This window comes from Nuphar pumila, chromosome 4 (assembly GCF_984573655.1).
Source record: "Nuphar pumila chromosome 4, dmNupPumi1.hap1.1, whole genome shotgun sequence".
NCBI lineage: Eukaryota > Viridiplantae > Streptophyta > Magnoliopsida > Nymphaeales > Nymphaeaceae > Nuphar > Nuphar pumila.
Window position 1 is genome coordinate 38,539,761 of NC_143252.1, and position 22,830 is coordinate 38,562,590.

General features: G+C 37.2%; 1 protein-coding gene across 2 annotated transcripts; it reads right to left on the reverse strand.

The window, feature by feature from the left end:
* Positions 1-11,331: 11,331 nt before the first annotated feature.
* On the reverse strand, positions 11,332-19,703 carry LOC149840049 (uncharacterized). 2 transcript variants are annotated; one of them, XM_090004327.1, is made up of 7 exons: positions 19,421-19,703; positions 18,808-19,263; positions 12,692-12,826; positions 12,561-12,603; positions 12,379-12,450; positions 11,914-12,028; positions 11,332-11,829 (listed from the first exon to the last, which is right to left on the reverse strand). In XM_090004327.1, exons 2-7 carry the CDS (start codon positions 19,209-19,211, stop codon positions 11,702-11,704), a joined length of 897 nt encoding a protein of 298 aa, XP_089860453.1. In that variant the 5' UTR covers positions 19,212-19,263; positions 19,421-19,703; the 3' UTR covers positions 11,332-11,701. The 2 variants fall into 2 exon arrangements, with proteins under 2 accessions (XP_089860453.1, XP_089860452.1); XM_090004326.1 differs by having other exon boundaries at positions 11,562-12,028.
* Positions 19,704-22,830: the final 3,127 nt, after the last annotated feature.

Sequence of the window (22,830 nt, forward strand, 5' to 3'; positions counted from 1 at the left end):
AGAGGAGTTGGGGGGAGAAGTTGATCCATTATTTGTTAGACTAGGCATCGGTCGAGGAGGCTCACTCTGAATTGAGGCCATGCTTGTTTGTTATTCCATGTGAATTCAACATTAGGGATATGGAGCTTTGAGAGCCCACAATGATCAATCATGTTGTTGGATTGATCACTATCATTGTGCCCATACTCAGACCTCATATGCCACGCTTCTTGTAGAGTTCTAATTAGATTTAGGATTTATTCATTCAATAAATTATAAAAATATGTATTAAAATGTAAAACTCTTAAAATCTAAAGTATACATGAGAAAAAAAAATAGATTTAGCATGCATTCACTAAAAAAATTGCAAAAATATGGATTAATATAAAAACCCTTAAAATTTAAAGCATACTTGAAAAAAGCAGATTTAGAATATATTCACTCAATAAATTATAAAAATATAGATTAAAATGCAAAACTCTTAAAATCAAAAGCATACATGAGAAAAGAAATCATATTCAACATGCATTCATCAAGTAAATTGCAAAAATATAGATTATAAACCAAACTCCTAAAATTTAAAGCATACTTAAACACAAAAAATCAGATTTAGCATGCATTCATTCAATAAATTATAAAAATATACATTAAAATGCAAAATCATCAAAATCTAAAGCATACATAAAAAAATCAGATTTAGCATGCTTTCACTCAATATATTGCTAAAATATGGATAAAAATACAAAACTCCTAAAATCTAAAGCATACTTAAAACCAAAAATCCGATTTAGCTTGCATTCACTTAATAAATTACAAAATTATGGATTATAATTCAAAACACCCAACTTCTAAATCATACTAAAAAAATAGATTTATCATGTATTTACTCAATGGGAGGAAACTACATGAGGATTGCAAAAATCTGATTTTCAAAAGCGCTTGCCACACGCCTTGAACTTGTCATTGACAAATTTATTTCAAAAAACTAATATGCATTTATCAATGGGAGGAAACTACATGAGGGTTTTGTTCTTGCACATGAAGCTATTCATTCCTCGTGCGATAAGGCCTTCTTTGTTAAAGCTAGATCTTTCTAAAGCATTTGACATGGTGAGGTGGGACTTTCTTTTTGCATGTATGGAGAATATAAATTTTGAAGAAAAATGGTGCAAATAGGTGAAGGAGTTGCTTTGTATTTCGGCATCGGCAATAAGCATTAATGGCACTCAAGGTATGTTCTTCAACTTATCTTGTGAATTGAGACAAGGTGACCCCTTATCGCCCCTCCTCTTTCTCATCATTATGGAGGCTCTCTCCTCCAAGATTGAATAGGCTATTGATGATGATTTATTTCATGGTGTGAAATTGTTAGTTTTTTCCAAATTTTCTCGCATTCTTTTTGCCCATGATATTCTTATATTTGGCTAAGCTAGCAAAGCCAACATCATAAATTTATGGGTTTTGCTGCGTATATTTTCTTAGTTATCTGGACTTTCAATCAATGGCCTAAAAATGAGCTTTGTCTCATTTAATAGTGAGGGTAGGATTGACTTATTTGCATCAACCCTCTTTGGGTGTCAAATTGACAATCTCCTGCTTAAATATCTTGGTTTGTCCCTACACCAAGGTGTAACAAGGGATCTTTTTTGGAAGGATGTCGAGGACAAAATATTTTCAAGATTGAACTCTTAGGTCAGATTTAACTTGCCATCATGGGGAGGGTCACACTCGTAAAATCTGTCCTTACTAGCTGCCTCTTACACTTTATACAAATATTTCACATTCCTAACAAGATGAGAAAGAGAATCAATAGTCTTTCAAACATTTATTTGGTTCGGAAAAAATTAAAAAAGAAAAAATGCATTTGGTTTCTTAGGAGAGCATCACTTTCTCTAAGGAGGGTAGAATTGGTCATTCGAGAGGTTGAAAGATGGGACAAAGCTCTATTGTTTAAATGGCTTTGGATTACTCTCACCCCTGACAAACCGTGAGTGTGTATTATCAAGAGCAAATATGGATTACATGGCTGGTCATAGGAGTAGGGTGGAGGTTCTAAATGGGTTGGTGGATTCAGAATTTTGAAGAAGCTAGTGAAACTCATCCTCGAGTTCATTGGTGCAATCTTCTTGTCTTTTGATGATGATTCCAACACTTGGTTTTGGAAAGATGCACGGTGTAAAGATGGGTGTTTGAAATAACTTTATCCTGCATTCTATTGGGTTGTGCGAGAAAAAGAAGAACCCATTTCTTTATTTTGGAACCCGCAATATGGTTGAGAAATACAACTATGAAGCAATTCTTCGTCCACTGTTTTCGAAGAATAGATGTGCCTTATGAAGGATTTGTCGTTCCTAAGGCCCAATGACTCAATAGACACAATGCATTGGAAGCACTATTCTAATGGTGAATCATGCTATCAGATGTTTGGTCCCCCAACCATACATCGGATGCCTATCAAAGCATTGTGGGACACTGCACATCCAATTTGAGGATCTATCAATGCATGGCTAATTCTACATAATAGGCTTTTTACCCATCATGTGCTTAAATCAAGAGGCATCTACATTACGAACATGCATTTATTATGTAGAAGGGAGGAGAAATCATCTTTACATCTTTTTGAGGAATGTGAATAAGTAAGAGAATGTTTCAAATTGGTTTGGCAATCCGTTGCCCCACAATGGAAGGCGTTCAATAATCTGAGAGTGTAAACAATGAGAAGATAATGGCGTATTAAACAAAAATGCTAATACACAGCTTGCTATTGTGTTGTTATGATTAGTAGACCTTTTTTTTCAATAGGCCGGCTATATACAGTAACTCTTTGTACAAGATAATAAACAATAGCTATACGAAGGTTAATGCAAAGCCTAAAACAAAATTTTCTTATATCTGATTGTGCGTCGATATTTCTTCCTTGAGCTTCGATATTCCCTTCTGATTTGTAGCCAAATTTTGTGAGCTGATATAGCCTATTGTATTTGAATTTGAATACTCCCCATCAAGTTGGGCGTGTAGATCAAACACACCCAACTTGGTTTTGAGTGTAGAGAACACGTGTTGGTTTAGTGCCTTGGTGAATATATCAGCTAGCTAAGATGAAGTTGGGATGTAACAAGTCTGGATAGAGCCCTTTTGAATCTTGTCATGAATAAGATGACAATCAAGCTCAATGTGCTTTATTCATTCGTGAAAGACAGGATTATCGGCAATGTGTAGGGCCGCTTGATTATCATAATATAACTGCATCGGCTGATTGTGATTAACACCAAGATTTGAAAGGAGATATTTCAACCAAGTAAGCTCGCAATTGGTGGTAGTCATGGACCAATATTTAGCTTAAGTTGAAGATCGAAATACTATGGTCTGTTTCTTGGTTCACCAAGACAAAAGACTTGTGTCGAGCATAGTACAAAATTCAGTTGTGGACTGGCGTGTCATTGGGCACGCGGCCCAATTTGAATCACAATAACCAATGAGTTGTAAAGAACTTGTGCAGGACAGAAGGATGCCTTGGTCTGGAGTATTATTGAGATATCTAACGAGACGAAGAGTTGTGTCTATGTGTGGTTGTCGCAGTGTGCCCATGAATTGGTTGAGAGTGTGACCTGCATACATTATATCGGGTCTTGTTATTGTGAGATAAATAAGCTTTCCAACGAGCCTTCTATAGGTACTACCATCTTGAAGTTGATCCCCAATATCAATAGTGAGTTTGTGAAGAGGATCCATGGGAACAGAAGTTGGTCGAGCACCCAAATATCCAACTTGATCAATAATATCAAGGGTATATTTGCATTGAGATAAAAATATCATTTTTTGTGATCGTGTCACTTCAATGCCAAGGAAATATTTGAGCACTTCAAGATCTTTAAGTTGAAAATGACTATTAATAGTAGCCTTGAGCACCTGAATGTAGTTGAGATCATTGTCGGCTAAGATAATGTCATTGACATATATTAAGACCAGAATCTGTGAAGCGCCTTTTTTGAGTGAAAATAGGAAATAATCAGCCTTGGACTGGATAAATCCCAATTGGATCAAATAACATGATAATTTTGAGAACCAATTGCGGGGTGATTGTTTAAGACCATATATAGACTTATGTAGTTTACACACAAGATTCTCCCCCTTTCGTGAAAATCCTAGAAGTACTTGCATATAAACCTCTTCATGTAAATCCTCATGTAAAAATGTATTATTCACATCAATTTGATAAAGGTGCCAATTTTGAATAGCTGCAACAGCAAGGAGACACCTAACGGTGGTGATTTTGGTAACGAGAGCATATGTGTCATGATAGTCCAATCCATAAATTTGAGTGAAACCTCTCGCTACTAGTCAAGCTTTATGATGCTCAATAGACCCGTCGGATTTATATTTTGTTTTATAGATCCATTTGCAACTGATGGCTTGTTTGCCTAGAGATAATGTGATCAACGACCAAGTATGATTGTCTTCCAAGGCACGAATTTCCTTTGCCATTGCATCTTGCCAGTGTTGAATGTTGATGTTTTATGGCTTGGGTGAAACTCTTTGGATCCGAAGTTTGAATGATGGTTGCAAGGAAAACTTGATGGGATGGTAAGAATTTTTTATAACGCAGATATTTGGAAATGGGATAGTGAGTACCTTTAGGAGCCCCACTTGAATTTGTTGATTATGAGTGGTGGCATAATTGCATATATAATATTTGGAAAGATAGGATGGAGGGTTGCGATGATGTGAGGATCGACAGAATGGAATTGTTGGTAAAATATTTTAATGGGTATGGTTATTTGGATCAAAATGATCGTCTGGATTAGAAGTGAAAGTATTGATTGGATTGTTATCCATTTCAATTGATTCTAATGAAGGATTTGGTAGAACATATCCATCATCATTGGGATCACACTTATTTTGAAAAGGAAATTTATTTTCATAAAACTTTACATCACGACTTGTAAATATAGTTTCATCGTCAAGATCATATAATTTATAACCTTTTTTACCATAAGGATATCCAATGAAAATACATTTATGAGCATGTGCATCAAATTTGTGAGAAGCATGTATATTACGTGTGTAACAAAGACACCCAAAAACTTTGAGGTGATCATAAACTGGAATTTTTTTAAACAAGATCTCATATAGTGATTTTCCATTAAGCGGTTGAGATGGAAGACGATTTATGAGATACGCAACAATCAATATACATTCTCCCAAAAATTTGATAGGTAAATTGCCTTGAAATCTTAAGGCATGAGCAATATTGAGCAAATCTCTATGATTTTTTTCAACTACCCCATTTTGTTGGGGAGTTGCAACATAACTATGCTGATGGTTTATTCCTTTTTTAGCCAAATATAAAATCATTTCATTTGAAAAAAATTATGTTCCATTGTCAAATCTAATATTTAAGACTTGAGTTTGAAATTGCGCGAGAACTAAAGAAATAAAATGTTGAATAAAGTTTAATGTTTCAGATTTGTAATACATTAAATAAACCCAAGTGCTATGACTAAAGTTATCAACAATGGTTAGAAAATATTGTGCTCCATTGGTAGACGATTTGCGGTACAGTTCCCAAACATCATAATGAATCAATTGAAAATGAGTGTTGGTAGATATTGAACTTTGTGGAAAAGGGAGTCTAGATTGCTTAGCCTTATGACAAATAGAACAAGATTCATGGATGAAACTAGCTGAAATTTTATTTGAATTGATCAATAGGCTAAGTCTGGAATTAGACAAATGTCCAAGTCTAAAATGCCAAAGGAAAGAGGAATCAACATTCAAGGCAACTTTACCATCCGTTTCAAGAAAATATAAGCCATTATGCAGCCTACCCTGTCTAATTTTCGTCTTCAAGTGAGGGTCCTACAAAATACAATGGTCTCCCTTGAATATGATTTCACAGTTGGTATCTCGAATGAGCTTACTAACAAATATCATATTGAACTGAAAATTTGGAATGCATAAGACTTTGGACAAAGTGATGTTAGGCGGCAACTTGACATTGCCAGAATGAGTAACTTGACTTGTCGATCCATTGGGTAGTCCTACAGTTGGAAATGTAGATGGCATGAGAGAAATCAAGTGGTGAACATTGTTGGTCATATGATTGGTTGCACCCGTATCTATGATCCACCCTTGATTTGTAGAAACAAGAGCATATTTAGGTTGAGTGGGAAGAATACCTGCAAGATTGACCACTGGGTTGGGGTTACCTTGACTTATGAGAGCCATGATTTTCTCATACTATTCTTGGGTGAATGGTGCTTGGGGGTTTGGACTTGTCTCAGGCACATTGGTTGCATTAGTGACGATAGCATTGGTACGTGTTGAGGAAGTCTCCTTTTCGTGGTGGGAAGCCATGAATATAAAAGCACTTGGCTTTAACATGACCAAGCTTTTCACAATGCTTGCATTTTGGCTAAGATCAATTTTGTCGACCTTTGGTGTTGGTTTCTTGATTGAGAAAAGCTTTAACGACAGCTGCAATTTCAATCATGGCACTAACAGATTCATACATTGATATATTCCTCACATCACGTTGTCTCTCCTCTTGAATAACAAGAGCATATGCCTTGGCAATGGAAGGCATAGGCTCCATGAGAAGAAGTTGGTTGCGGATGGTACTGAAACTATCGTTGAGTCCCATAAAAATTTGAATGAGGCATCCCTGTTGCTGCACCTCGTTTAGAGTTTTCATAGCGCCACAAGAGCAGATGGGAGCCGATACATATGTGGACAATTCGTCCCACATGGCTTTGAGTTTGGTGAAATAGGTGGCCACCGAACTCTGCATTTGCTTATGGTTGATAATATCATGCTGAATTTGATATATGCGAGGGCCGTTTGATTGGAAAAATTGGTCTTTGAGTTTAGCCCATACTTTTGTTGCAGTTTCGACATATATAACACTTGCCACAAGGTCTTTGTGAAGTGCATTGATGATCCATGACAATACCATGTCGTTGCACCTTTTCCAAGTAGTTGTGTCCGATGATGATGATTCTGGCTTCAGAATGGATCCATCAACAAAGCCGAGTTTATTTTTTGCGCTAAGCGCCATGCACATGGTGCGACGCTACATGGAATAATTATCTCTAACTAGGGGCTGAGAGACCAGACTGATTCCAGGACTATCAGAATGATGGAGATAAAATGGATTGGCCGGAGTTTCACTCGACGAAGATGCAGTCAAAGTTGAATTTCTGGATGCAGATATTGGATTTGACACAATTGACAATATTCAGATGTTACACTCTGATACCATGTAAACAATGAGAAGATAATGACGTATTAAACAAAAATGCTAATACTCAGCTTGCTATTGTGCTGTTATGATTAGTGGACCTTTTTTTTCAATAGGCTGGCTATATACAGTAGCTTTTTGTACAAGATAATGAACAACAGCTATACAAAGGATAATGCAAAGCCTAAAACATAATTTTCTTATATCTGATTGTTCATCGATATTTATTTCTTGAGCTTCGATATTCCCTCCTGATTTGTAGGCTTCTCCTGATTTGTAGCCAGATTTTGTGAGCTGATACAGCCTATTGTATTTGAATTTGAATAGAGAGATGTCATAATTGCTTCACATCTCCAAATTCAGGGACCAAAGTTCACCTTTGCTTGGTGGTTTTTGTTCTCAATGTATGGCGCCTCATATGGCTGCAGCGGAACCTTTGATTGCACATGGACAGAAGCCAACATCACATCCTCATTGCTAAAGTTGTGCTGCGAGAACTTATTCGTTATAAATTCAAATGGACTGACCTGAATGTTTCATTCTTGGAGGACCTACGGTCCTGTTTGTTTTTACACTGACTCCTGGAATACTTGAAATGAAATGAAGCAATATTTTTTCTTCAAAAAAAATAGTATTTAATGTTGTACTTACTCTTGGCTTGAAATGAATAAAGCATATTATAGACATTAAAAGATATGCATGTTGGTATTTTTGTCTCAGCGGTTATACGTACATAAGTTTGTTTGGGAGATTGGACTGCATACAACTTAATGATGTCTAGGTATTTAATTTAGCTTCCTTGATATATATATATATATATATATATATATATATATATATATATATATATATATATATATATATATATATATATATATATATATATATATATATATATATATATATATATATAAACTGTGTTTGACTTCAGTGATTGCCTTTTAGTTGCACTGAGGTCCCTTTATGGTCCAATCGGTACTTTGTTTTGAAAAAGAAAAACTTCAATTTTCTGCTAATGCAGGGAACTGTGCATCTTTTCCTTTCAGTGGCTGCTCTTCTTGGCTACATTGCATTCGGTGTCACAAACAGACACCATTTTTCTATATGTAGCTGTTGCTTTGACCATTTCGCTTGCAATATATCTTAGCTACTTTCGTCTACAGATACGAAAGCAATTGAATATCAGGTTATGCATATATGTGTCATTCTTTTTTCTAAGACTACATTTATTACAAACCTCCATTGTAAGTTTTGGTAATGTCTGAGAAACGGCGTTAGCTTTATCTACTTTTGCGTCTGACTTGTGAAAGATTATTCATTGTATTTCTTTGCAAGTTTGTTGTTTGGGAGTTTTACATACTACACAGGTTAGTGGCAAAGTGATGTATTTGATAGCATAAGATTTTGTGGGATTTGATTTTATTCACTATCCCCATTATTTCTGTACCCATCTTCTTGCACTGTGACATATCTTTTTGCCATGAAATGTGCCAAAGATGTGGTCCATGTGGTTGTATATTGAGTTTTTCTGATTGTGATGGTTATTTTATCATAGTTATGCTGTGAATGGCTATTTCATGCTGATTTTGTTTGCAAGTGTGTTGGTAGCTTTCAACTATGTGTGTTCAGTTTTTGCAAACATGTGATTATTGTTACCCAAAGTAGAGAACCTCTTAATCATGCAGTACTTTGCCTCTTCTTCGTATGCTTGAAGAAAAGCTGGTCATGGTTGTGGTTTAGAATCAGGTTGAGGTCAGCCCTGTCTGGGCCCTCCCAGATGGTATTAGGCTAGATTCGCTTCTGAGCCATTCACAGACCCTTCGTTCTGGGTTTAAGCACACTTTGTAGTGATTTTCACTTTTCCAGGCTCAAGCCTGGCCCCACTGAGCCCCTCTATCTTTAAATGGGCTGCACACTCGAGACACAGGACCTAAAAACCACTCTCAAGCTTGAATTAAATTTAGTTGGACTATGCCACGTTCTGTGGGCAAGCTTGTTGAGATTGCTTTAGTAGCCCAAGATCAGCATGCAACAGTAACAGGCTAGCCTGGGTTACCAGATTTTACAATTTCTCTCAGTTCTCAATCACCAACTGCTAAACGCGTCAACCATTGTAATTTGTAGGGTAAACAAAAACTCTTTTGATAAGCTGCAGTTGAAGCTCGTGAAAGGCAAGCATGGCACTAACATGCTGGGCTGAGCAAGAAAAAAATTGCCTTTGGGAAGTTTTGATAGGATAATTTTTTTTAAATGAAATTTTTTCACTTGTTTGGGTAGCATGAGAAAAATAAAATAGAAAATCTTTAAAAAAAATGAGAGAGAGGAGGTGGGGGTGTTGATGGAGCTTCTCCAGCATGGTTTTTCGGACGGTAGGTGATGGTGGTGAGATTGATGGTGGTGATGAAAAATCATCGTAGGGGAGGGGGGTTTCTTCGGCACCATTTTGTGGGAGGTGGGTGATGGTGGGTAGTAATAGATGGTGGAGAGGCCTGTTTTTCAGAAGGTGGGTGATGGTGATGGTGTGGTGGTGAAGCTTCTTCGGTGTGATTTTCCAGGAGGTGGGTGATAGTGGTGGTGGTGAGTTGGACGGTGGATCGTGGGGAGGGTGGTTTTTCGAGAGGTGGGTGATGGTGGTGAGATAGGTAAATCACCATTCTCTTATTACGAACCATTCCTACCGTGGAAAAATGATTCCTATCAAAAAGTGTGCAAAAAAGTCTCTCTTGTTTGAAATGAAGGTCAAAACAAATAGTACATATTTTTTTTACATTTTTCTCACTTTCAAACGTACCCTAAACAAGTTACCTTGAGCTGGGACCTGTGAGGAGATAGTGAATCACGTTTCTAGTCACCAAGATCCTTAAGTTAATCTACAATTTGAATATTTCTTCGATAACATTTGGGTGGCACTCTAGGTTAAGTTTCCATGCAAAAAAAAAAAAGATTTTACCAAAATGTAGATGTTCGTTCATATTGAAATTTAAATAAGGGGGCGTTTGTTACACGGCTAGGGGTGGTCATCAGGCGGGCTGTCGGCCCGCCCATATGTGTTGGGCTCAGGCTGCATTTTGCAGCCCAGGCCCAGCCAGATTAGATAATCAGGCTTTAATCGGGCCAGTCCATCATGTAATTAATTTACACAGGCCCCAATAGGCCTGACCTGTTAACTGGGTCGGGCAAGGGCTCGGCCCGAGCCCGAGTATTACCAAGTAGGACCAACAAATGGGTTGGGCCATAATCAGGCTGGGCCGGGCCAGCCCCATGGCCTCCACTATAAATGCCGCCAGAGCGGAATGCCCTTCGCCACAAAAGCGGCATGTTTGAGCGTGTCTGCTGATGTCACTATGGACATGCACCGAAATTGTCGTGTCCCTGTGACATAGATGAGAATGAAGAGTTTAAGACTTTAAGGTGCTTAATCAACTCACTCTGTTGCCACCGATGATTCTAGAGTCATAAAATAAAAATAAAATGTTTTCTTGGAAAGGAGCATCGATTTCATCTGCGTTTTGGCTGAAATAACTGCACCCGACTCTTGGACCCTGTTTTTTTCCATCCCCATAAAAAAGGGCACAGTCATGCTTTAATTGGTGCAGTAAATAAGAGGCTTCTTGCCCCAAGGTTGGCCAGTCTGTTTTGCTACTTTTCTTTGGTTGGTGCAGTAAATAAGAGGCTAGCTCGCCACAGGTGTTCAGTTGAGTTACTGAAAGGCTGCAGGAGCCAAAATTTTATGAAAATACAGACAGGTCCAATCAAATTCTAAAGAAAGCGTTTAATGCCTAAACAATCAAATACTCAATAAATATTATAGTTATAGTAAAATTTTAAAAATAAAAAGGAAAACCAATTCAACCGATATTCAAGAAAATCGGGGAAGGACCGATGCCGAAAAGAGTTGTTACATGAACAGGATGCACACAGTATACTGATACTGTCGCCCTCAAAAAAAAAAACAACTTTAGTAAACTCTGTGCAGTGGGAAGGATTATTTCTGTACAGGCTAATGCAGGCGCATCTCAACCATGCAAATTTGGATCTTTAATATGTGAACATCTTAGGTCTCCAACAAAAACTGAGATTTCACATGTAAAATTGTTCAAATAAATCTTCAGATTTCACATATACTCTTATTCTTGCCTTCTTTTTTCTGCATATACATTCCTGCAGATTACACCATCTTGTTCGTTGGGTGCTCATAGCAACCTTTTTTCCAGTGACAAGTACAGTTCCTGTACAATCACATTAAGAACTGCTTTTCTCTTCAAGTGCTACATTTTTAAGAAAATAAAATGGAGCTTTGGAGTAGCTGAAAGCAGCTGTGTACCACTCCCAGAAATGCCACCATCTTTGGTGAAGCATGTGTGAAGAGAAAGATAAAAATAAAAAAAATTATAAGCATGCGTATATTCTCAAGGAACCACCTTGAGGTAAAAAGATAAAGATAAAAATAAAAAAAAATTATATCTATTTACTTATGTACAGTTAGACAGGAAGGTTCTCTGGATTAGTATTTGAATCTGCTCTTTGCATAGCTCTCCTCAAAGACCATTCACGACAGCAGTCCAAGCCAAGCCCAACTGCAGTTCCCAGTCCCAGTACGACCAAAATGCCTGCATAAATTGATGACATGAGAGAGAGAGAGAGAATGAGTGTATGGAAGCATTCACAGACAAAGAAACAGAGGAAGATGGTACCGATGATTATATTTACAGGCAGAGCTGAGACACCAAGCGTGATAGATATCAGCACATCCAAAAGAAGGCCACAAATTAAAATGGTAAATGCTACCCATAGCGAAGTTACACATACCTGGTCAAATTGTTACCAAGTTAATCAAATGCCAACAAGAACAATGCTGATGAAGACTGGCACTATGATGGATACACGCACTTGGATATATTCTCTATTGGAATTGAACTAGGTTTGGTGCAGTAAAAAATATCCAAAGCAAGTTGGGAATGGTACAAGCAACTTCACTGAAATAAAAGACGGTGCCATGATCAATGCTGACCTAGGAAGAGTAACCTCAGTCCGGCTGACTTCATGTCACCACTCAGCTTAGGTTGGTAGGGTCAGACCATCGTAAATTACACACTCAAAAAACAATGAAAATGCATATTGGAGATAATTGGCATGAACTGTTGGCCACATAAACATACCCTGTGATGTTCTTCCTGTCTAGTGTCAGATCCTCCATCGGCTGGTTCCACTCTCCATACCCAATGCCCTTGCTGATCCATGTACACATCACCAAATTAGATAAATAAGATATTCAAACAGAATATGCAGCTCAAACCTCATAAAACCAAGGACCATGTAATAATATCCAGATGAAACTCACATTTGCCTGAGGTTCTGGTGGAGCAATATTTGCAGCCACCTGCCTGTTGAAAAAAATAAGGGAATTATTCTCAATCCTTTAGGGTACAAAGCAAAATTTGTAAGTCAAGGAAAAGGAAATTTGAATCTTACTGGCAAATCTCGCATTGGTTTGAACCCCTAGTGCGAAACCATGTTTCTATACAAGAACGGTGTGCTTTAGCAAGCTCACCTCGGCAGCTGCACCCAAGCTCCATCAGAGCTTCTTCAGATGGGTGGCGACAGATCCTGATCATTTTAAGTTCAATATGTAGAGATAAACAGTTATATTCCCATCAACTCAAATATGAAGTATCCTAGGTGTACTACTCAAAGAAATAAAACACGGTAATAAACTGCTTGCCAGGCATAATACTACAATAGACATATCTTTGGCCAGCACCAAGTCATTGATTGAGCAGTAAGCAACATCTGCAATAGAACAATCCAGAAGTACTCAACAAAATCCAATTCAGTGAAAATAAAAAAGGCACACTAAATCTTTTTCTCCATGTGGTTGAGGGCATTCATATGCCTCCAGTTAGAGATAAAAACAAAGAAAACATAAAACACTTTAAATGGATCTGCAATGACTACTTGGTTGCTTCTTGATTCACTGCCATTTATTTATCCTGATATTCATTCAGTAGATGCCAATTTGACAACTGCAAAGAAGTAATGGATAATCTACATAACCAATTCTAAACACTGAAAAGCCTGCATATCTTCTGACACAAACAAAATCAAAGACATAAAAAATTCAGAAAGGCCATACAGACAAACTGACATTGGTATTGTTTGATCTTAATGGACCTCTTTTTCAGTTCTCTTAACCTTGTCCTCACACTGTTTCCTTTTCTTTTCCTCTCTTCTATACTCACTGTACATGGATCTTCAATCTGTCCTCGGTTATGAGAATCTTTGTAAAACCAGCAATTCAAGACCCATATCCACCCATGCCAGCAATGTGGCATCCACTAGTGGAGGTGTATCTTGCAAGGAAGAGGTTTTATTCAAGGATGAAATTGTAGGAGAATAAATTTTCAAAAAAAGAAAAAAAGGATCTGAGGAAGCCATTGCATGTCAGATGTTAGGCATAAATGAGAACTGAGATTTGGTGGGACCAATTGATGAATTTATAGTTTTTTCATGAGAAAAGAATGACGAAAAACATGCTAACACTACTGAAAGTAGGCATATCAGGAAAAAGAGAGAGAAAAGGAAAACAACATATCAATGATGAACCTGTCTGCTTATAAATTTTAGCTAAAAAGCAGCTCACCTTATCTCAACTATATGTATCACAGTGTGGCTGCTTATTATCCTGTGTTCATTTGCTATGATGAGCCCAATGCTTGCCATATCATCTTTGTGAAATCTCAGTGCTCATTTGAGCCTACACATCAATGTATTGTCCTGCTGTTTCCTAGAGAAATCAAAGCCAATTCCTCAAAAAATCTAGACATTCATTTTGTTAATGGCAACACCTGAAAAAGATGCTTATGCATGGATCAAGTTCTCAAACACAGTGTTGTTAGAGGCGAATGCCTCAGTACCTGAAGCGTACGCCTTAGAGGCGAAGCGCAAGCTCAAGGAACCGAGGCATTGTAGGGAGGCGTTTGCAGGCTCGAAGCGCATGTTTCACATGGGTGAAGCGCACGCCTCGCGTCGAGGCGCGCTTCCCTTTTAAGGCGTACGCGCTCAAACCTTTAACGCTCAAACTCCTGTCGATCAAAACCTTGTCGCCCAACGATCAAGAACTATCGAAACCTGTCGATCAAACCCCATCGCTCAAACCCCTGGCGGCCAAAACCTATGGAATCCTACGGCCTGACAATCTTCCTTCAGGTATAGGAGTCATCCTTCTCCGTGATTGAGGGTTTTGAGGAAGGTGGTAAAGATATCAGGTGGATATAGGGGAAGGTAAGAAGGATTTGAGAAAGATAGTTCGCAGGAAACTAGGTTTGATAAGGGTGACGGTGGTCCGGTGATGGAGGAGCAATAGTGGGCAGAGAGGGTGCAACGAGGAACTTGGGAAAAAATGGTCTCTCTCTCTGGCGGGTGTCTCCGGTAATGATGGTCCGTGGAGGAAGTCTAGCGTGAGCCTCCGATAGTGGATCTCTTTCTCCGGCGAGGGACGATCTCTGGCAGAGGTCTCTCTCCGGCGATGGCGAAGAGAGAGAGAGAGCAGCAAGCAGGCTATTCTTTCATTTTCTTGTGCTCTCCCTCATTACCGTTAAGCTTTCCTTTGTACTGTTGGGCGACACCGCCTCGCCCGATCGCTTTCCCAAGTGGGGTGTAAGTAGGTCAGATCCAAATCAGATATCAGATCCAACATAAGCTACTTTCAGCAAATATAATACTTAAAATATGTACATTCTACAGGTGAGTCCGTACTCGGATCCGAGTAGGAAGCGTCAATATCAGATTCAAATTCGGATCTGATCTGATATTTCTTTAGAAAGACCATACTTGGATCAGATAAGGATTACATAAACCAAACCAAATAAAATAATATTTTTTTACATTGAAAATTGTGAATCGAACTCGAAATGGATCTGATTTTGGTATAAAATTTCATAAACCATATTGGACTTCATGGGTCTGACCCGAATAGTTAATCGGACTCCTTTCTTTGTTACCAAACCTTGACCCTATCAAATTCAGTACGGGTCCAAATCGGGTCATACCCAACCCATAGCATGGTCAAAATAGTAAGAATCAACTAATTGACTATTGAATTATGATTTTTCAAAGTAAAATACGATTTTATAAGGGTTGAAACTTTGTTACATTATAAGATGTTGCTTTAATCCTTGTAAAAATTTACATACATGTTGGAATAACGAGATCCAAACACTGATTTATATCATGGTCTAGTTTTGTATAATAGTTGAGGAATTAACTTATTTTATATTAATTGTGCATTTGAACTCTATTATTACAACAAAAATTTTGTGCATAGAAGGTATTTCTAGAACAGGTCGATTTGGAAATGGCCCCACATGTATTCAATATGATTTCATGATTGTAGATATAACTTGTTTTATCTTGCACTATGAGTATAACATAATTGTGATTTACATGTGCATGCATATAAGAAAATGAATAATACGAGTTAATTATAGGAAAGTAGTATTTATTTTATACTGTCGTTTATTAGTAGTTCTTATTTAAAAAATTTATTAATATTATATATTTTATTATTTTGATCATGAAGCTTACGCTTCAACGCCTCGAGGCTTACGCCTCACTTCATAACAGGCTCAACGCCTCGCTTCGCCTTATCGCATTTAACAACCTTGCTCAAACATGGTTTGAGCACCATGATAATGAAGCAGTAATATTCATCCCTTCTAAATGAATGAGTATATGGAAAGTGCCATTCCATCCAAGGAGGAGGTTCAGCAAGCTTGTGACATGATAAGCATATTACTCTCATAATAGAACATGTGACTAAGGGCATTGTTATTATTTGTTTAGTGAAAATTTCAAAAGATCCTCCATCATCTATAGTTGTAGCCCAACCCTTAATTTTTCTGGCGCTACATAGATATCAACAACCAAGGCATGGCAACGCAGAATGCAAAATCCTGATGTTAGTAATTCAAATTAATAATTTCTGCTTGGTTGAATGTGCCAGTAACATACTAAGCTTAGTCCCATCTGAAAAGACATGGACACAGTTTGTGACCAAGGATAATATTTAACTTGGTAGAAGTGATCCACAAAGGTGGTCAAGCCTGAAACTCTCACGAAGAAAAAGTGAAGGGAAAAAAAAATATGCCACTCCCCAAAAACATAGAGTTTTCTGTTGTTCTCAAGCACAGAAAATCAGTGAACATCATTGCTTCATACCATGATAAATTGCAGCACATTTGGTTCTTGGAATTGTAACCCCATTACATGGAATCAAGAATTTGTTAGGCAGACTATATGAGATATGGAATCCACATTCCAAAGAGGTGAGGAAGGGTCTTCTTAGGTGTAATCTAGGGATGTCCTTTGCTCATGTTATTGGAAATTTCATAGGTCAAAAATGAATCTTTCATTCTATGGATGAGCCTAGTCACATGAAGGAAACAAGACTCGAGATACATTACACAGCACTAACAGGGAAGATGAGTTGTATATCTTGCATCCACAAGGGGGGTAAATCATACCTGATCACTATCACTTAGCATATTATAGCCCTGAGTGAATTACTAGTATGCCTTCAGTAACAGTTGTATAGCATATCCTCCACATTCAAATTTTTTTGACAAACTCACCTTTTCAAAACAGGGAAACTATGAACATAATCACCTTTATAAAGCTGATTAATTTTACAGGTTCGATGACTTGTTTAGATACCTTGACCTGCAATTCAATCGAGATTCCTTGGCGATTGATTTTCCGAACTAGGATATTAGGTAGTTAAGTTAAGGTTCTTCTACAAAGTCTTGAATGCTAACCAATTCAAGTAAATTTTCAAAACCCGAACTTTTCACATTTTTTGAATTTTCTGGAAAGCAAACTCTGCATATTTGAGTCAGTAAAACATTGAATATAAGTTGGGATATCAAATTTCATGTTGTGGATCAAAATCAAGCTTATGCAAACTGATCCTAAAAGAATCATCCAACCAAACAGATATGAGATACCTGTGGAACGACAAAAATGAAGATTCAGGTTTGTACATTAAAAACCATACGAAGCCAAAATTTACGTTTAGATGACCATTTTAGTTTTCACATGATTGAACAATTTAGGATATTTATAGTACTATTCACACTCCCATAAACTCAAGGTTAAAGCTCACTACCTCTACAGATGCGAACATCAAATAGACACCACAAATTCTTTGAAATGAAACATCATATAAATGAGCAGTTAACCAAACCAACAAGTAACAAATCAAAAAATGATGCCTCAAATTTCAACAATTCAAGCATGGGCAATAGTAGCATCCAGGCTTAGGTCACAATTCATCCCAAAAATTTTGTATGCAAGGTCATTTTAAGCAATACAGTGACCTTGAAGCATACAGAGAAGCATCATGAAAATTACCAACTCCATCAATAGTGCAGGAAAGGAAGAATTGCTTTGTTCCAACATAACCATATAATCAAACATATGTATATAATCATCGTTCTTAAATCACTTTCCTCTTGCATCCCTTTCATTTTTCCTTCGCTTCTCCCTTGTTTTTTATGTTCTACATCTTTTCTTTTCTTTTTTGTTTTACCCTCGTTTCTCTCTCGCTTGAGGAATCATTTTTAGATTTGTTACTTGGTTTGGTTAACCACCCATTTATATAATGTTTCATTTCAAAGAATTTGAGGTGCCTATTTTATGTTCTTGTCTATGAAGATAGTGAGCTTTGTCCTTGAGTATATAGGAGTGTGGATAGACATAAATACCCAAAATTGTTCAATTGTGTGAAAACTAAAAAGGGTCATTTAAACGTTAACTTCGGCTTCATATGATGAGGTGTACAAACTTGAATCTTCATCTCTGTCGTTCCATGGATATCTCATATATGTTTGGTTGGATGATTCTTTTAGGATCAGTTTACATGAGGGGGACTTTGGACCACAAAATTGGAATTTTACATCCCAGCTTACAATCAATGTTTGACCGACTCAAATACCCGGAGTTTGATTTCCATGAAATTCAGAAAATGTGAAAAGTTCAGATTTTGAAATTTTACTCGAACTGGTAGGCATTTAAATTCTTCGACTTTGTAGGAGAACCCTAACATAACTACCTAATATCCCAGTTTGAGAATTCAATGGCCCAAGAAATCTTGACCCAATTGCAAGTAAAGGTATCCAAACAGGTGGTAAAACCTGTAAAATTGGTCAGCTTGAAAGGTGATTCTGTTCGGAGTTTCCCTGTTGTGGAAAGGTGAGGTCGTCAAAATTTTTGTGAATGTGTACGATATGACATACAACTGTTGCATGGACAATAGTATCATCTGGAACAAAGTCATATTTCATCCCAAAATTTTAGTATTCATGATCACTTTAAGCAAGACCGTGACTTTGAGGCATACAAAGAAACATCATGAAAATTACCAACGCCATCAATAACGCAGGAAATGAAGAACTGCTTCATTTCAACAAAACCATATAATCATATGTATAGAATCACAGCAACTCAAAGTTTTGACAGTAATTTGAAAACTGGTCCATATTAATCAGGATTCGATTGAAGCTCGATAACATTGAAATAAACACAATATCTACCTGCATTGCTCGCCATCACTCGCACTTCTCTCCAAAAGAACTTTCTTCGGCATTGAAGGCGTGGCACGCCCTGTCTGTCCGGTCTCCCCGCAAACATCCACCTTTGATGCCGGAATCGCAATGGGTTCTTCAAGCAGAACGGAGCTTGGAATCGCAACACAGGCTGCTCCTGAAGCAGAGCCCTCTTGCAGCTCCATCTGCGCCGAGCTCGTCTGAACCTCGCCGTCCTCGTGCTCGGCATCTGAATTCCAACCATGTAGGCTTCCTTGCTCCTCAATTCCCTCATTTCGACTCAGCTCGCTTCTGCCCGCCCCAAAGCCACTGCTCTCGCCCCGCTCCTCTGCCCGTTCCTCGCAGCGAGGGTCGTTCGCATAGCCGTTTTCGCCCAATTCCTCATCACGCATTTGCTATCCCGATAAAAAAATCGCGAATTCCCGAATCCAAACGTTTTACTTCCTACAAAAACCACGATTAGGGATCAACCACCTGATTCAATCACCTCATAAATCACGTTTATTAGGGAAGGAAGCCCAAATTAAATCACGAAAAAGATAAATTCTACATAAAATTAAATCACAAGATGAAATCGAAAGAACCAGAGGAAGAGACGAACTAGGGATCAGAGGCGCGTTTTTATTCTTCTCACAATAATGAAACGCGAAGAAAATGAGTCGTCTGAGTTGCATAAAAACGCATCGCCGGAGAACCGAACCGATCCAGCGACGTTTCCGTCAGGTTTTCCGGTATGAAAAACGGATCCGGCGATGTTTCCGGTACAAAGAAAAGCGGTGGAGGGCCACGGTGCCGTCGCCGTCGGCTTTTAGAGGGGGGGGGGGGGGGGGGAGCAGATTTTGGTCCCTTTCCGGGGCGGGTGCTGTAACAGATCGCGGTTTTTCGCGGGTTGTGAAAGCAGGGGGGGTTATATAACGGATTCGCGGTTTTTCCCAAGGTAGGACTGCAATCGGGTCGGACTTCAGTCAATGTCGGCTAGATCCAACGATTTGGGGAAATAGGTTCAGTTCAAATTCTAAAACGAGATTTATAATACTAGATCAATGGATAAAATCCATTAGTATTTTAGTAAAAAATAAACAGAAAATGAATTTACTATCCTTGTAAAATGACATGTTCTCTCAAATACTTCACAATTTTGGATGTGCCACTTTTGTTGAACATTTTTATCCTTCGCACAAGCAAACATGTTGATGTGCGATATATAGGTACATTGTAGGAAGCTCACAACTTCTCAATAAAAAAGGAAATTCACATGAACATTTTGTGAAAATCATAAAATTCGCATAAACAAATTTGTACACCTGGCTAACGTTCATCCCAACAAGAGATTCACACATCAAATATGTGCATCTTCTTAGGTTTGCAACTTCTAAGTGAACCTTCTCTAATTGAAAGGTTTTAGCTTGACAGGTTCGCCTCATACATTTGTGGTAGTCCTGACATTCGCGCAGACGTCATGCGAACATCCTTTAATTGAAAACTCCTACGTACCTCGACAAATATAATACAACTTTCACAAATCATCTTTGCAAATGTTCTCATGTTTTCTTATTCGAGCTATGCATGTTCATGTCCCATATTTGCGAACCTCATGCCTTTCGAGCATATACCATGTGAACCTCCTTTAACTAAATATTTCTCACGTACGTTTGCAAATGGGTCATGATATTCGTAAATACGTGTTGCAAATATCTTAAATGTTTGCACCCATTTTTATTCGAGCTCCATAGGTTCGTGTCACATATTTGCAAACCTCACCACCTTCGCGCATATGCTCTCTGAACCTCCTTTAACTAAATTCTCCTCACGCACATCCACAAATGTGTGTTGACATCCACAAATACCTGTTGAGAACATTCTTACCTTTACATGATTGTTTATTCATATATAAAATTATTGTGGTTCTTTTTTTTATTTTTTGTTTGTTTCTTGTTTGAACCCTAACCATTTTCCCTTTCTTATTTGTGGTGATTCATGTAAAATTCATCTTATAGCATTACGATGAGGTTGTGGCATCTCTTTGGCCAACTTCTTCATCTTTGAGTTAGGTCAAAATGTGAGTTTCACATATATATAATTTTCTTGCATTCTTAAGTTTTTTTAGATATATATACTTGATAGCCTTATAGTATTTGTGTTTGTTTATTGTTGTGGTTTTCTCTTGGGGTAATGGGGCTAGGTTTGACTATGCACAAGTATTCAATTAGTGTAATGGGGTTGGGGTTAATTGTGTACATGCATTCAATAGGGGTAATGGGGTTATTATATGTAGTTGGTTTTGAGAGTGGTTGTTGTAGGTAGTTGTATTAATTGAACGTATAAAGGCTATATGGATGATATTTTCTCATATGTTGTTTTCATTAGATGAATAATATATTGTGTGGTCGGAGTAGGCAGTTAATGATAAACTTAGAAAGAGTTAAAGTACATTATTGTCTTGTTCATTACCTTAATTAGATATCTATAATGGTCTCTAAAAACAATATCATTAAGAAATTTATGTCTTTGATCTCTCATAAAATTGATTATACTAAAGAATTATTAAGTCTCTGATATAGTTAATTCTCCAAATATAGATAATAAATATAAATAGATGTTTTGGATGATGATGATGTAGACTTGATGTTATGTAGCAGTAAATCTTTGTGTGTTGGTCGTACCGAAAATGGGCTCTAATTATGTTCGTGCACCAAAGCAAAATTGGTATGTCCCGCAAACACTTATTTGGTGTATGTCATTGCTCTGTGCCTCTCTCCACTACCCCCACAGAATAGTGGTGGATGAACAAGAATGAAAAAAATAATGGTGCTTAGACAGGGCAGGATAACGCATTATGTCTTGTCCACGGACATGGTCAGACAAGATATGTTGTTTTGTTCTTCATTGTCCATTATTCAAATGCCTCCCTTAGGGCATATTTGATCGTGCATCACATGAGATGCAATGTTGATCAAACATTGGACGCTATTGCGCATGTTCAATGCGTTCATGGAATGATGATTTATTGTTTCAACCTCCCTTCATTACACTGAGAACGAGAACATGGGGAACTCACATTAAAAAAAATGTTGGGGGGAGAGGGTCTACCTCACCCCCCCCCCCCCTCTCTACAATGAGAGCTCATCGCTGATGACATATGTGTGTGTGTGTGTGTGTGTGTGTGTGTGTGTGTGTGTGTGTGTGCAGCAGTTAGGCAACAAGTGGCTAACGATGGCACTCTGCTCTCTCTTTCATTCTTCTTCTTCTTCTCCATTTCTCTCTCTCTCTTTGATTTGACTAGGGTTTTCTATTGATTTGATTAGAGAATTTTTCTTTGATTTTATTTTATTAGGGCTTCGAATCAAATTTTTTAATTAAAAATTTTTATAGTCAATTTGATTAGAGATTTTCTTGTATTTGTTTAAGGCTATTTTTCTTTGATTTTCTTTGATTAGGATTTGAATTAAGGCTTTAATCAAATTTCTTTGATTAAGGCTTTTCATATTTAGTTTGATTAAGGTTTTTCTTTGATTTTCTTTGGTTAGGATTTTGAATCAAATATCTTTAATTAAGATTTTTTATATTTAATTTGATTAAGGTTTTTCTTTGATTTGATTAGGGGTTTTTCTTTGATTTTTTTATTAGGATTCTAAATCAAATTTCTTTAATTAGGGTTTTGATATTTAACTTGATTAGGGTTTTTCTTTGTGTTGATTAGAGATTTTTTCTTTGATTTTCTTTAATTTTCTTTAATTAGGACTTTCAATCAATTTTTTAAATTAGTGTTTCTTATAGTTAATTTGATTAACATTGTTTTTTTATTTTCATCGATTAGTGTTTGAATTAGGATTTTTTATGTTTTGTTTTTCTTGTAGTTTAGAGTTTTTTGGTTTATTTATGATTTATATTCTTTTATTTTTAGGGTTTTATGATTTATTTATGGTTGTTGCATTTGTATATAAAAATTATGAATTCTTAATTTTTCTCAGATTATCCAAATTTTATACATTTTTTGTTACTTGGTCTTAG